This window comes from Pristis pectinata, chromosome 14 (assembly GCF_009764475.1).
Source record: "Pristis pectinata isolate sPriPec2 chromosome 14, sPriPec2.1.pri, whole genome shotgun sequence".
Lineage (NCBI taxonomy): Eukaryota > Metazoa > Chordata > Chondrichthyes > Rhinopristiformes > Pristidae > Pristis > Pristis pectinata.
The window spans coordinates 32365025-32382437 of record NC_067418.1 but is presented as its reverse complement, the minus strand read 5'-3'; the positions used below and the strand labels follow the sequence as shown (position 1 = coordinate 32382437).

The window sequence follows — 17413 nt, the reverse complement described above, 5'->3', positions numbered from 1 at the left end:
GTAGGTGTGACACAGCCAATGGCATTTGGACAATAGGGAAGTCAGTAGCTCTTGTGGAGTCATGTGTTTTCTCTGCCAGCTCCTTTCTAATGTAGAAGATAAATGTCTACAGGTTCAATGAATTAGATTGTGCCTGTGGCCTCCCTTATGCAGTAGGGTACAGCATACTCTGATATTTTGCAGGTATCTCCAGATTCAGTTTGGAAGCAAACCAAAGCCACTGGCAATGTGGCCTTGCACAGCTCTGCAGTTGTGGTTAGAATTTGTAGCAAATCTCAGTGAGGTTGTCTTTACTGAGGCACATATCTCAGCAATTCTTCCTCAGAAAGTTTCAGGCAGAAGAAATGCTCCTGCATGGATAAAAGGCTGCTGCTGAGAACCTTCCTGTCTCCCCTCCTGCTTCTTCATAATATAACTTGTCTCACCATGTGTGTCATCTGCTCATTCTGCTGCCAACCTGTATTTTGAGGGGAGTGGCTGTGACAAAACTGGTTTCTGGAACCGATTACTACAGTATCTTTGATCAAGAGAAACTCCTTTAGTTTCTGACATCAAACTGGCTCTGCTGCACAGGAGGGCAGGAAAAAGAGTGGAAGAGCTATAGTCGTAGTGGATTCCATGGTAAGGGGAATAGACGGGAGCTTCTGTGGCCGCAAATGGGACTCCCGGTTGGTGTGTTGTTTCCTGGGTGCAATGGTCAGGGATGTCTTGGAGCGGCTGCAGGGCATTCTAGAAGGGGAGGGTGAACAGCCAGTTGTTGTTGTGCATGTAGGTATCAACGATATAGGAAAAAAGCAGGATGAGGTCCTTCAAGCCAAATTTAGGGAGCTAGGAGATAGATTAAAAAGTAGGACCTCAAAGGTAATAATCTCAGGATTGCTACCTGTGCCATGTGCCAGTCAGAATAGCAGCATGGTTTGGAGGAATATGTGGCTTGAACAGTGGTGCAGGAGGGAGAGTTTCAGATTCCTGAGGCATTGGAACCAGTTCTAGGAGAGGTGGGACCAGTACAAACCGTGCGGTCTACACCTGGAGAGGACTGGGATCAATGTCCTAGGGGGATTGTTTGCTGGTGATGTTGGGGAGGGTTTAAACTAATATGGTAGGGGGATGGGAATCCATGCAGAAAGACAGAGGGAAGCAAAGCAAAGACCAGAGCAAAAGTTAGAAAAGAGAAATGTAAGAGTGGAGTACAGAAAAGTCAAACACAAAGGCACAAAGTTTAGATTTCAAAAGAGCAATGAGTGTAAGAGCACTTTATCTGAATGCCCTTAGTATTCGAAACAAGGTCAGTGAACTTGTGGCACAAATCAGTACAAAGGGGTATGATTTAGTGGCCATTACAGAAACATGGTTGCAGGGTGGAGATGATTGGGAATTAAATATCCAAGGGTATCAGGTAATATGGAAGAATAGACAGGAAGGAAAGGGAGCTGGGGTAGCACTCTTAATTAAGAATGTGATCAGGCCGATAGTGAGAGACGATATTAGACCTAGGGAGCAGAATGTTGAGTCCATCTGGGTAGAGATTAAGAATAGTAAAAGGAAAAAAAAATCACTGGTGGGAGTTGTCTATAGGCCACCGAATAATTACGTTACAGTGGCACAGGCAATAAACCAAGAAATATTTGATGCTTGTAAGAATGGAACAGCAGTTGTCATGGGGGACTTTAACTTCCATATAGATTGGGCGAATCAAGCTGCTCAAGGCAGCCTTGAGGAGGACTTCATAGAGTGCATCCGTGACAGCTTTCTTGAACAGCATGTTAGTGAACCTACTTGGGAAAATGCTATCTTAGATCTGGTCCTGTGCAATGAGACAGGTAAAATTAATGATCTTGTAGTTAAGGATCCTCTTGGAAAGAGTGAATATAGTATGATTGAATTTCTCATACAAATGGAGGGTGCAATAGTTCAATCTAAAACCAGTGTATTATGCCTAAATGAGGGAGACTACAACGGAATGAGGGAGGAGTTGGCTAGCGTACGCTAGGATTACAGGCTATATGGTGGGACAGTTGAGGAACAGTGGAAGACTTTCAAAGAGATTTTTCATGGTGCTTAACAAAAGTACATTCTGGTTAAAAGCAAGGATAATAAGGGTGTGAAGAACTAGCCTTGGATAACGAAGGAAATGAAAGAAGGTATCAGGCTGAAAGCTCATGCATACAAAGTCACCAAGAGTAGTGGGAAACTGGAAGATTGGGAAAACATTAAAAAGCAACAAAGAACCACTGAGCGAGCAATAAGGAAAGGGAAGATAGATTATGAAAGTAAACTAGCACAAAATATAAGAACAGATAGTAAAAGCTTTTATAATTATATAAAGCGGAAAAGGGTGGCTGAAGTGAACGTAGGTCCCTTGGAAGATGAGAAGGGGGAATTAACACTGGGTAATGTGGAAATGGCCAAAGCCTTGAACAACTATTTTGTGTTGGTCTTCATAGTGGAGGACATGTCTAACATGTCAAATAGAGATGTTTTGAATGCAATGGAAGGTGAGGACCTCGATACAATCACTGTCATTAAAGAGGTAGTGATGAGCAAACTCGTGGGTCTAAAGGTAGACAAGTCCCCTGGTACTGAAAGAAATGGCGGAAGTTACAGTAGATGCACTTGTGATAATTTACCAAAATTCTCTGGATTCTTGGCAGGTCCCACCGGATTGGAAGACAGTGAATGTCATACCACTGTTTATAAAAGGATGTAGGCAAAAGGCAGGTAACTATAGGCCAGTTAGCTTAACGTCAGTAGTTGGGAAAATGCTTGAAGCTATCATGAAGGAAGAAAGAGCGAGACGTCTGGATAGAAATGGTTCCATCAGGCAGATGTGGCATGGATTCAGGAAGGGCAGGTCCTGTTTGACAAACTTAGTGGAGTTCTTTGAGGATGTAATGAGCACAGTAGATAGAGGGGAACAGGTGGATGTTGTATACTTGGATTTCCAGAAGGCGTTCAATAAGGTGCCGCATTAAAGACTTATCCATAAGGTAAGGATGCATGGATTTGGGGGTAATGTATTAGCATGGATTGGTTCACCAATAGAAGACAGAGTTGGGATAAATCAGTGTTTCTCTGGTTGGCAATCAGTGGTGAGCGGGGTGCCGCAGGGGTTGGTGCTGGGCCCGCAACTGTTCACGATATACATTAACGATTTGGAAGAGGGGACAGAGTGCGGCATATGTAAGTTTGCTGATGACACTAAATTGAGTGGAAAAGCAAATCTTGCAGAGGATGCGGAGGGTCTACAGAGAGATATAGATAGGTTAAGTCAGTGGGCAAGGGTCTGGCAGACGGAGTACAATGTTGGTTATTGTGAGATCATCCACTTTGGATGGGAAAATAGATCCGATTATTATTTAAATAGTGAAAGGTTGCAGCATGCTGTTGTGCAGAGGAACCTGGGAGTGCTAGTGCATGAATCGCAAAAGGTTGGTTGGCAGGTGCAACAGGTTATCAAGAAGGCAAATGGAATGCTGGCCTCATTGCTGGAGGGATTGAATTTAAGAGCAGGGAGTTATGCCTCAACTGTACTGGTGAGGCCGCACCTAGAGTACTGCGTGCAGTTCTGGTCTCCTTACTTAAGGAAAGATATACTGGCTTTGGAGGCGGTGCAGAGGAGGTGCACCAGGTTGATTCCAGAGATGATGTTAGCCTATGAAGAGGGATTGAGTTGGCTGGGACTATAATCGCTGGAATTCAGAAGAATGAGAGGGGATCTTATAGAAACATATAAAATTATGAAAGAGGTAGGTAAGATAGAGGCAGTAAGGTTGTTTCTACTGGTAGGTGAGACTAGAACTAGAGGACATAGCCTCAAGATTTGGGGGAATAAATTTAGGACGGAGATGAGGAGAAATTGCTTTTCCCAGAGAGTAGTGAATCTGTGGAATTCTCTGTTCAGGGAGGCATTGGAGGCTACCTCATTAAATATATTTAAGATGCAGTTAGATAGATTTTTGCATAGTAGGGGAATTAAGGATTATGGGGAAAAGGTAGATTGGTGGATCTGAGTCCACGGCCAGATCAGCCATGATCTCATCGAATGGCACAGCAGGCTCGACGGGCAAGATGGCCTAGTCCTGCTCCTATTTCTTATGTTCTTATAATTCCCTCTGTGTAACTTTGAAGAACTTTGGGGAAAAAATAGTTAATTCAAAGCAACACCCAGCTGAAATCAATCACCAACCAACATAAAAATGGTTGATAAAGCCTTTAAAACAGCTCTGGTGCTATCTTTCCTACTGCTGATCGTGTGTTCAGCTGGGCAAGATCAACAGATGGTGTCAGTAGCTTTGCTGAACTTTAATTTGGCTACAGCAACATCAAATTAGCATCACATGTTGATTGTCATCAGAGTGTGCCTACTCCATGTACTTCCAATGGCCACTGGCAAAACAAGCATTAACTTTCTTTCCATTTGGCAGTCAGTGTGATTCACAGGACAAAAATGCAACAGTGTTTGACAGCATGTTATAAATAAATCAGAACTCCCAAAGCAACTTGCATTTGCATAGCTGAATTTTGTGGACATTAACTTACCTGGATCATCTAGTTGGCCCTGTCTTTAATTCAGTTTGATTCTCCGTCTAAGACCTAAACAAAATTTATGTTACACTGCTTTTAGTGAGAATGTGTCAAAAGACCAGTGAATAGGTTAAGCAAAATTTTACAATCTTTACAAGTAAAATCTAAGCTAGATGTGTTTGAATTCAAAAAACTGTATCAGTGACTGTGACATATTTCTGTCTCAGAAGGAGTCCAATATTTTGCAATTAGATGAACCAGGCTGAGCTGCGGATGACGGTGCAATGCAAACCCTGATACATAAAAGCAGAAGCTGTTATACAGATAAAAAGCAAGATTCCCCCATATCCACAAAGGGGAATATCACCCAAAATGTTCCGCCAATCTAACAAAAATATAAATTCATACAAAGCAGTCAAGCTTTCATGTACGTGAATAAAGGGACCACTTAAACAAAATAATGCTGTTGTATGACAAATTAGAATCCATGGTACTTTAAAATTCCTGAAATTCCCTTTGATTCTGCTACCTGAATGGTCATAATCTCCAGTGTAAGAAGCAAGCTTTCCTGACATGTAGGCCTGGAGACATGAATTATCAAATCCCTTCACAGCATGGCTTTGGTGGAAAACTTCATGAAGTTGTCACATTGCTGCTGGATGGACCTCAGTCAGATTGAGAGTGGTGAGAGTCTCTCGGGAAGTTCAGGGCTTGTACGTTCATATGAGTGACCCTAAGAAGTGTTTTGGAATACCAATCTAGCCATCCCTACAAAAATGTCTTACATCACAGGAGCATAAAAAAACATTGACTTCAATACCGTATATTTGAAAAGAGAAAAGCTTATTGCTTTAACTTGATCATTATTCGGAGGTTCCAGTCATCCCAGTTCTATTTGTGATCAGGTCAGGCTTAACATTACTATTCCCTGTTTTCCATGTGCTCAAACAGCCTACTGTCAGAGCTCACACATCGATAATGTGTGGGGTACACTTGAATGACAAGATGATCTATAGAAAGTTGACTGCAACCTCTGGAATTGTATGCTACTAAATAATCAATGGTGAATGACAGGGAAACTATCCCAACGTGTCTTTTGAGATATTGTATTGAAAGGAAAGTATAGATGAAAAGTTGGACACTTGAAATGGAGACTTCTTTCAAACTGCACTCATGACATTATCGGTTTCTAATTTCTTTCATTTATGTAGTAACAGCTGAGAGAGATGGTGTTACAGTAACGAAACCAAGCATGTATAAAGTGACAGATAGTAGAACAGTATTCATTTTGCGTATTTAGTGGACATTAATAGTAGGTATTATATTTCTGTATAATGAACTGCTTTGTAGAAAGTCACAATGCATAGAATACATTTTCAAGAAGTATACATTGCCTTAAATAATATAGTTTCCAAGTGATTATGCTAACGAATATTATGATATTCTCACTAGACCCTTGTCTGGTTGTGGAGTTATCACTGTTCACTGATAAACTGACATGTAAGGTGAAACAAATTCCAAACTATCATGTGTCTATGTCTCCCCACCACCCCCCCCCACCCCCAGCCCATCCAACCCACAAAGGACACTGAGCTCACAGCATGAAATGCTTCCTGACGTTTTCCATTAGCAGAATTTATGTTAAAATCTGGAGAAAGGGCAGGGCCTTCACAAAATAACTGGACAATTTTAAATTATGAAAATAATTATTTTTAAAGTAGAAACATAGTTTCATAAATGGATTCTTATTTAATTCCTCTTTACTAAAAGCAATTAAAACTGATATTTTTTATTTCAGCTTCCTTTGAATTAACTCCTGTAATAGAATTTGTAGATTATAATAAAGCTCCTGCAATTTCATTACGATTTGAATTTGAGTTAATGTAAGGGAATGACACTCATGAATAAATAATAACAGCTGCACAAGTTCTGTTATGGAAGGTAAAGCTTGAGGTTATTCACTGAGGTCTGGCAATAGCTCAAACAGGAAAGAGGCAAAGATCTGGCAAACAGCAGAGGCTGCCTAAATGTCAATGAAGTATTGTGTAGATTATGGTCACCATGGGATTAATGGATGTTGATCTTTTCTCTGATTTTAGTCCATGAGGATGATTTTCTATAAAAACACTCCTAATAATAGTGCTGAAATTAAAGGTTCCCATGTGCAAGAAAGCTATTATTAGCAGCTTAACACACATTTTGGAAAATTGTCTTCAACAATGTCCAGTGGTTTAGGATCATCATTGACCATGTTTTGTTTTTATAATCTGCTGCAGTCTTCATCCTAATGGGCACCACAGCAGAAAGTTTTCTTATTCAAAGAGAATGTAGGAGAAATTCCAGTTTTCTGGAACAAAATGAGTGGAGCGATCATATCACTTGTTTAACAATGTTGTCCCAAAGCATAATTAAAATTAGATTGTGGGGCGCGTCCATGAGTCCTGGGAGCTGTAGATGCCAGCCGAATGACCTGTGCAGCTTGCCAGCCGGTTGTTAAGAAATTCAGCCAACTCTGTTGCTGAGCTGCTCCACAGATAACTGTTTCACATTTTAGTTCATGTGTATTCTTATGGTCCTAAGAAGGGGGGCAAGCTGGTCAAATCTCAGCTTGGGAATAGCAACAGGCTGTGTTATTTTACTCAACCATTGGCTAGCAATTGTATTTTTGACATTTATATGCATTAAATGGGTGTTATGCACAGTCCAAAGTCATAAAAGAATTTTGAAGTTGGGACATAGTTACTTCTTCTGTGGTTTATTCTCCTTGAAGAATATTAAAACCCAAGCCAAGGATAATTCACAGACAGCAGCTGTGTGGGTCAGTGCTTTTAAAGAGACCTCTCCATGGCAGCCTCAGCCCCTCAACCTTTACAGATGACTGCCAGCATCAGTTCATTTTTACCAATTTTTGTTCTTTTTATCTGTAAAAATAATATTCTGGGTGTGTAGAATCACTTTGTGCATATTTCACTGGTCTCGTTGTTGTGTACACCTCCTCATTTAAATGAGTCATAAGTTGTGACCTTTTGGTTCAATTTCTATTGTTAAGTAATAAAGCTGTGTATGTAGATGGAATCATTGTGGATAGGAATTACAATGAGCAAATGAAATTTGCCTAAAGGTGAATCATGACAGGAAGTCCCTGGTCTAGTATCCTGGTGAGCAGCACTTCAATGGAAATCAGCACAAACGTCTCAAAACAGTCACAAAACACTTTATTTGTGAGTGACCAATGCTTAAAGATCAGGTGCAAAGGATCCATTTATTAGGCACATAGGGTAGGAGAGTGGTGCAGTGTTTTCTTTTGATCTCGGGTGCCCTCTGTGTGGAGATTCCTTATTCCCCCGTGACCATGTGGTTTTCCCCTGAGTGCTTCAGTTTCCTCCCACATGTTAAATATATGCTTGTAGATTAATTGAATGCTGTACATTGCCCCTAGTGTAGAGGGTGGCATGGTAATTGGGCTGGGTGAAGGGAGTTGATGGGCATATGAGATGGAATAAATTACAGGACAATAAGTGGGGAGATTGAACTAATGGGAATGCTCTGAGATCTGGCATTGGCTTAGTGGGCTGAATGTGCAATCTCAGTGGTCCCTTTAAGGCCTACCACATTGCTACTGACTTGGAACAACAGAATAGAGCATGTGTGGCACAAACTCTTCCCAGCTGATGCCAGATGTTGATCAGGGTTCTGTGAGTGTCAGGCTATCTAATTTCATTTGTGGAGCGTCTATTTTGGGTATCTGAATATTATCAGCTTTCAATTTGTCTGCTTGCGCTATCCCAGGGAAATTGAGAGCTATTGATCACTCCTGGCAATTCCTCAAATTTCATAATATAGTGCAAGCCAGTCACTTTGTGTGCTAGAATAGGACTTGCACTTACTTTTAATTATTCTTTATGTATCAATATGATGCAAAGAGCATGAGGTGGTCTGTTGTTACTAAATGGAAAATAGCTTTCACAATTTTCAGGACCAGAAAGTGGCTAGGAGAAGCTCCTTTACTCAGACTTGAAGAAAGGGATGTTTTGGTGCAATTCAAATAAAGCCAATTGCATCTTTTATTAATATTGGAACAGGAGGAAGGTATATAACCCTTCAAGCCTGTTCTAACATTCAGTTAAATCGCTGTTGAACCTTGCCTTGTCTCCATTTACCCTCGATGCCTTACCTACCAAAAAAAACTATCTCAATTTTTTAACTTGCAGTTGACTTTTTTTTACAGAAAATATGTAAAGCAGAGAAAGATATATAGCTTTGGTAGAGCATCAGGATTAATTTTGGATTGCTCTAACACCAAGCTGACCATGTGGTGAACAATTCAACTATTTCAAAATGGTGAATGGAAATAGCCTGCGGTGTTCCTCTCTTCTCTTAAATTTTCCTTCTCATGCAATCTGTCAGGAAGTATCCGAGATTGCAGCTTGCCATGTGCAAGGTCATTGTGGTGAATTACCAACTGCTAATGCATGGTAGAAAATATTTTCATATGGATTTGAATGATTGAATAATCTATGAGTAAAATGGCTAAAGAAGTCTTTAATTACATCCCATTCAGTTAGCTTTTTGTTTTATTTATAAGAAAAGTGAAATCAGGTAAGATAAAATAAGTTTTTCTGTCCTTTTAATTTTTTTTAAATTTAGAATGGCAAAACTGCTTACCCAGGTGAACAAAACAACCACACTAATACAATTTTGAGCTAACATGTGCCACGTGAGCATCTATACCAAAACATTTATACTCTTCCCCCACCACCACACTCTCTCTCACACTCTCTCTCACTCTTTCTCTCTCACTCTCTCTCGCTCTCTCTCTATCTCCCCCTCTCTCTCTCTCTCACGCACACGCGTGCAACCTCTAACATCTCAGATTGAAAACACCACATCACACACTGCACCAACCACCATCACATAATCTGGACACACCGAGCACACCACACACACGCGTCAAGCACATGGCATCACTCGCCCATATAAACACCTACCCACCCATATTTAGGGAAGCACAGCAGTGCAGCTAGTAGACCTGCTGCCTCAGAACTCCAGTGGCCCAGATTCAATTCTGACCTCCAGTGTTGTCTATGTGGAGTTTTCACATTCTCCCTGTATGCAGTTTCCTCCTACCTTCCAGAGTTGTGCAAGTTGGTAGGTTCATTGGCCAATGTAAATTGTCCCTAGTGTGTTGGTGAGTGGTAGATTGTTGGGTTGGATTTAAAGGGAATGTGGGGAAAATAAAATGAGAATGATTAAGATTAGCACAACTGGGTGCATGATGGTTGACATGGACTCAAAGGGCATTTTTCTGTGCTGTAGGACTCTGAGTTGTGTGTGTGTAGATAGTACACAAGGCCTGGGCCAGGGAATTTGGCTATTTGTTTCTTCATTGGACCAAATATACACTTTCTACTACTGAAATGGAGATCCATCCCTTTCAGTAGTACTGAACTTGCTGTATGCAGTATCAGTGCATTGTGCTTTGCCTCTGAAATCCATTCCATTGATTTCAGCAGAGATGATTTTGAGGGGTCATCCAACATGCTAATATTTATATATAAAGTGTTTAGTGCTGCCAACTGCAAATGAACTTTCAGTCAATCCTGTCATATTTTTAAACTAGTTTGCAGTTCTGGTGAGATTGAATCTCTTATGAAACAAAACCGGTATCTGTATTCTCTGCCATGTGGATAAATGTACCCTTGTTGTTCTTGATTTTGTACAGACAGGAAATATTTATTAATAATAAAATAGTAACTTAGAGGCATCAAACTATTATTTCCCTTTTGAGGAGCATAATATCTATTGTATAATATTGTCATCAATTATTCATATGCACATCTATTATTCAAAACATTAATTTGGCAATTAAGGCCAAAGCCAAGGTTTGAAGTGTTGCTGTCCTGCTTCTCAAAGAATGTGAAGTGGATCCATTGAATGCATGGGAAAATTGTAGTAAAAACTTAAAGTTCCAAATTGTCTAGATGGGAAACTTCTCAAAAGCTTACCGTGTCAGGGCCAGTCAAAATTCTGTGGAAGCTGAAAAGAGATAAACCTCACCTGAGGCAGTAATGTGTAAAACATGAGAATAGTTTTTAACTTTGGGGCAGAGAACCAATGGTGGATTGCTACCCAACCAATTATTTCAGCATTGAAGAGAATGAAGGCCTAGACTTCATTTAAGTGGAACCAGTGAGTTACTTGCACTTAATGTGCCATTCAGCTGACTTAGGGTAGTGCAATATCAGGAGAACTAGCAACCAGCCAGTCTGGGATACAAATTCCCAGGATGTCACAAATATAATTTAAAACTTGCCTTTCTACACTTTCTCAGGAATATCCTTGGTAGAGTAGGTCTGGTCTGATCACTTCTGGCCAAAAACTGCATTCAGCATCCAACATGTCCAATGCAACATTGATTTGTATTGTAAAAGGCAACTGCTGCAGTCTGAATTAAGAAGAGCTGAACAGATTTATTCTCCAGTAAGCAGATTAATCGGTATTTGAAATTAGTCGTGAAACAGTGAGACTGGCAAGCCTCAGTAAAATCAGCTGAAGCAGTGGAAGTTTTTTTGCAGATAGTTCTTAGATCATAATGCTTTTCTCTCCTTGAAAGCAACAATTGTTATTTTTTACAATTTGATTTTTACAGGCGGAATAGTGAAAGGAGATCAAATAATGGCTGTCAATGGGAAGATCCTCATTGATGCTACCTTGCCTGAAGCTCAGACAACATTGGCAAAGTCTTGGAATAGCGGTGGTGTAAGTATTTTTATCCATCATGTTTGTTTATTACCTGACCAGAAAGGAAACTGGTAACATTTTCAACAAAGGAGTAAAATGGATCAAACCTGTTACTCGGGCACTAAATTTATTCTGGTTTCATCTCCAGCAAAGCTTTTACTATCATCCAGGGATGTTCATTTTAAACTTTAAACTTTAAAACTTTATTTATACAGCACGGTAATAGGCCCTTCCGGCCCAACAAGCCCACGCCGCCCAATTACACCCATGTTAACCTACTAACCCATACGACTTTGGAATGTGGGAGGAAACTGGAGCACCCGGAGGAAACCCACGCAGTCAGGGGGAGAACATACAAACTCCCGACAGACAGCAGCGGGAATTGAACCCCAATCACTGGTGCTATAATAGCATTACGTGTTTTTATGTTGACAGTGACAAAATTTAGATCTACTTTACCCACCACCCTTCTCAAGCTCTCTGCCAAAATAAACTTAGCACCTTTCAGGTGTCCTTCAGCACTCCACTAGCAATTAACTATAGTGTGGTTTCTGTGGTATTGTAGGAAAAACTACTTTTCCAACATCCAGCTTTAGCAGAGCTTTTGCTGAAAATTGGAAAGATTGAAAGCACATTGTGCCGTGGATGGCTCAATCTCTGTATTCCTCTTTATTGCTCTAACTGCTTCCCTGGATATCACTAAACTATTCTATTCACAATTTTGCATTCTGTTTGATGTCATGTTATGCTTCTCATCCCATGCATTTCTCATTCACAAATATTGACTAATTCCATTTCCGGACTATTTCACCAATGTTCAACTTCCATGACGTGACATGACACCCTGATATTTGCTGACCAGCATTGGCTTTTGTCCATTGACATTCCTTAAAGTCAACTCTCTTGGGTATGTCAGTGTCGGCTTCCTATTATCATTTTGACTCCAATGCCACTGAGAAGCACCTTGGCATCTTTTTCCATACTGAGCTCCAATACATGTGCAAACTGTAACCAGCCTTAATTTTGCGGTAAGGGCAACGGTGAGTCTATCAATAACGATAGCCATCAAGGAATGAATCGGGCAGTTACATCCAGAGTCCACAAGGGGGCAGTTAAATAAAGAACGCAGGGAGTCACTGTCCAATTTACTGTGCTGCTCCATGGGTCTGACATTAAAATATGTGACAGGGGAGATATTGTGCAACTTACCTCACAGATACACATGAAAAATGCTGGAAAAAATAGGGGTTTGCCTTTTGAAGTATGAAAGATATTATAATTTTCAACCTTGATTACTAGAAAATGGTCTCTCTGGCACTGAAAATTTGATTTTGTATGAAGTTAACTATTATTGAATATTTTTTGTTTGTGTATTCTACATTTTCTTTCCATATCTTTTATGGTTATTAATCCCATATTTTCCTTCCCTTTGTTTCACTTTCTGTTCACTAAATCTGACTGAATATGGTTATAGTAAAGATCCGCTTGTTTTGAGATGCAAGTTGTTTCATGCCCCATTCACAGCGGTCTTCGATTCATTGTACAGGATGCTGTAGAATAGTTACTTAACACCCCACAAACCATGTATGGATGGCTGTAAATGTAATTTCCCACAGACTATAAAATCCAGACTGTTGAGTTGGTTACAGAACCAGAGCAGCAGTTAGTTCTTTCTTAGCATTGCTCATAATGAGTTGGCTGGAGTGCTTTATACAAACAGGAGATTTAAACCATGTAACATATTCCTTCCATTTCTGTCACACTATAAATTTTATCTCACACTCTTTACTACCCTTTTTCTTGTTGTCACACATTTTTCTTTTTGCCGATCTGATGATTTTCATTGCTTCCATCTCACTTATTCTGCCTGCCCCACATGTTCTGTATATCTTCTCTGATTATGTGCAGTACTTCCACATGTTCCATTACTGGTGAACTGAAAATCCATCTCTGTTTAAGGTAGTAATGTTTATAGAATGATTACAAACAATGAACACCTTGGTAAGGTCCATATTTGTGTTTGCCCACATTGTCGATAGAGAACTATATTGGTCCAAGGGTTATTTTTAATCATGATTTCCTTGTGACTGCAAATGAAATATTGATTTCTGTTTTCTTTTATTTACATCTTTAACTGGCGTTTAGTGTGACAGAAAATAAAGTAACAGGTGGTGAAATTCTGAAAATTTTTCTGAGTAATGCATGTTTTTTTGAATTCCAGCTTTCAAACTCTTCATGGTTATTAAGCAACTGATTATTGAAATTTCCAGATGATAAGGTGCACATAAAAAATGGTTTATTTACTTGTAATTTCTCTTGAAAACTTCCATTTTTATAGTGCTACCAAGCTTCCAACAGCTTCACCTAGTAACATAAAGAGAAACCACACTTCAAGTTAAAGGAGGAGATTTTAGAAGGGATAACCGTGTTTGATTAAAGAAGTCTGATATTACAGGAAAGGTGGAGGGTTATAAGGTGATGAATGCAAAGGGTCATTCCTAGTCAGCTGGAGATGCACAGTGCTGATTAAAGCGAAGGAAATAGAGGAAAATTAGAACTGGAGAAACTTACAAAAGTAAGCATTGATTATTTCATATAGGGTTTTGAAAGAATAAAAGATGAGCATGGTAATTTCAACTTTGAGAATCTGGGAGATCAAAAGTTAATATAAAATTGATTGTAACTACAGCACTCCTCATTTTCTAGCATTTAAAATCACATTGCTCTTGTTTCTGTAATTCTTTTAAAATCATTGTTTTCCTTTAGTATTTTAAATTCTGAGTTTGCAGAGCAGTTTATGTGAAACAGACTTCTATCTAATGAAAATTAAAATGCACGATCTGAAGAGTGTACACACTAGCACTGGACGAAAGGCCATAAGAAAAGCAAACACTTCTCATTCCAGAGTGTATAAATTATCTTTTTCTCCATTATTGTCTTAACACTCAGATCACTGTTGATTCTTACCTTTAAGAATCAAGTTTTGGGCTGCTTCTGAAGCAAAATGTATGATTAATACCCCAATAATGTTTTATCTCCCCTCTCAACAGATGAAAATTTATCACTCCTTAAGTATGCTGCTGACACTGAATTAGTTCCTTACTTTAATTATCTGCTTGAAATGTTCCTAAGAGAGAATAAAAAGAAACACTCTTACAACATCTAAAAGGTGTTGCGTAATTCCATTGAAATGTTCAAGCATGAATTAATGGTGATTAATATTAATTATTTTCCATGTATCTTTTTTTGGGAACATCAACCCTGGGTGAAGTAGGTTTTAGAATAAGCAGGATAATAAAAGCAAGAAATTGAAGTGAATTTTCAACTGTTGTCTTGGGGTATTTCAAATTTGCTGTCTTACTGAAACTACTCCATGTTTCTTCTCATTGATATCAACTTGAAAATCTATTCATTTGTAAATAAGAGCATGGACTATGATATCTGGAAAGATATTCAACCAGGACTGAATTGAATCCTGTCATCCTTTTGTCATCCAAGAATATGAAGGCAAAACCTTACCAGATTCTTTGGAGATTGAATTGTTGTTCCCTTCACATTCTGATCAAGACCAGTTAACTCAGTAGAAGTGTAGATCTTTCTCGCCTCTGAATGCCTCCCTTCACTCAATATAGCCCAATTATAAAGAAATGTCAGTACTAACTTAGACTTTGGCATTTCCAGCTATTAACCTTGTATCATATTTCTGTTTCAGGACTGGATAGATCTGGTTATAGCTGTGTCCCCACCGAAGGAATATGAAGATGAAGTGTAAGTTTACAGCCAGAGTTTAAGGAGCTTTTTGTCTTCCTTCATTCTAGTATTTCTAATTGAATTTATAAATTATTCACTCAGTCATTTCTGGAAATTTTACTTGGATAGTATTCACATTTAAAATGATTTATCTTTTTTAAATGTTACTTTAACACCTAATTTTCAGATTTAAAAAAAACAACAAACAACTGCAAGTATTTCTGAGTGAAACATTTTATTCTTAAAACAATTTTGCTGACTGGTTATTTTATACTTTTATTTGACATTAATACTGGGGAAAAAGTTTGCCTTGGTCAACAGTGCTTAACACTGTACATTTCACAAAAGACTAATAGATCAGATTATTCAGAGGTGAGTACAATTGGTCCCCGATACTCATGCACACCATCAGTGCAAGCAACCAAGGACAAGTTTCTCTCCATTATTTTCTCCTGACTCTTTGATAACTTTGTACTTGATTTCTGTATCTTTCCTTTGTTAACACTATTACAGTGCTTCATTTAACGACGATAATGTCGAAAGATAGAAGCATCTTGTTGATGTGGAATGATGTGTTGTTGAACGATTTACAGGCTTCAGTCTATGATTGTCTGCTGAATGGACCTAGATGTGCTAATGGGGTTGTCAAACAAAAAGCACCATTGTAGAAGACTTGATAACATGTTAACTTCCCAATTTTCTACAACCAAAGAGCATTAGATTCTCAAACCAGAGAGATCTCGGTGAAGAAAACTTAACCATTTTCTTTGAGTATTAGAATATTTCAAAATACTGAAAAATGTGAACTAATTGAATATTCTTTTTTTTGTAGGACATTCTTCTGATAAGGAAGATATACTGTATACGGTATCATAAGGACCACTTCGCCCAGAATAAAATCATTCTTATAAAGTCCAATGTTTTAATGTTCAAAAATTATATTGAAGTTAACAGATCAGACTAATCTAATATAATGGAGATAACTACAAGTGATGTAAATATTGATACATGTAGTAAAAAATACATATTTCCCTATCTGGAATTAACAGGAATATATAGTTGCATTATTATGGACTTGCATGTGCCTGTGTCAAATTAATTTTTATTAGAAATTATATTAGTAGGTTTAAACAAAGAATGGAAGACTGTATGGTTGGAACTACTTTTGTCATGTTTTTCAATGGAATCTCTATGTTCATGCACTAAAGAGCTTAAATCTGAAGTCCTTTAACACTGATGACCAGTAATGTGCTGAATCTCATGAACTTGTTATAATGTCTCACAATAGTGTCATAAATCTGCTCTATCTGTGCTCCCTTGAGAGTGAACTTGCATGATTAACTGGTTAAACTGCTGTAAAGTTGAGTGAAACAATATGAGATATCTGATTTTGTGTCATCCTCAAAGGCATGTACCAGGTAAGAAAAGCACAGTTGAGTATAAGGAGCAAAGAGCCATCTCCAAGCCTGAATAATAAAGCTACTGTTGTATTGTAGACCTAAAGTCCAGTGAGTTAAGAGACTTTAGCACTGCTTTGCAAAAGAAATCACCCATGATTGCAGTACCTTAGTGCAAATGTTAAAAGTGATTTAGCAAAATAATTGTACTTGCACATCTATGTTTCAAGTATGGCATCTCAGTGCACCACATTGGCATGAGAGGACTAGAACGTTAAGGATGATTTTGTGAGCCATACACTCCTGAATTGCACAGTGGGATGGGACTTCAGAGATGTGGACTGCAGTCTTTTTTGGCTCAAGCCACTAGATCATTTATTTGAAGTAATTACACCAATTTTCAATCATTAATGGAATGATTCTTTGTATAATGTGTGATCCAAAACATTTCATTGAGCAATAAAGTGCAGGAGGATAGATTATAATGTAGTTAGTTAATTATAGATATAAATGGCTGGTAAATTCTACATGTAATTAAATGGGTGTATTTCTAATTAAATTTCATTAAAGTTTCTAATAAATAAGTATTACAAATCTTCAGCATATATAGCAAATACATTTAGCAATGTTACATTCGTTGTTGAAACTATTGATGTTAAAGCTGTAATTTGTACAAATGTTGGTTAGAATCATTTTTAATTAAATCTTTATTGAATCCACTGATCAAGTTTCATTATATATAAGTTTAAGTACATGGTAAACTAATGCTTCTAGAAATGGTTTTGACCACAAAACCATTTTGAAAACTATCATCAATTACAAGATGGTAAAAATAACCTGCTGCTCATCCATAATAGATAAAAGTTGTATAGCTTGTTTTGTTATGAAGTGTTCTCGGAATTCCAGATTATTTTTAAAAAAGATCTATTTCTTATGACTACGTACCTGCTTGACAATCTTAGTAGAGTTCTTAACGTCAGTCAGGCTAGTGACAGACT

The 17413-nt window shown here is 38.4% G+C and overlaps 1 protein-coding gene across 1 annotated transcript in view; it reads left to right on the top strand.

Moving 5' to 3' along the window:
- Nucleotides 1–17113, top strand: part of ush1c (Usher syndrome 1C) — a 141449-nt gene extending 124336 nt beyond the window's left edge. Inside the window, 3 exon segments of the mRNA XM_052029288.1 lie at nt 11177–11286; nt 14981–15036; nt 15851–17113. Coding sequence (XP_051885248.1) covers nt 11177–11286; nt 14981–15036; nt 15851–15863 — 179 coding nt within the window. The 3' untranslated portion in view covers nt 15864–17113.
- The last annotated feature ends 300 nt before the right edge of the window (nt 17114–17413 follow it).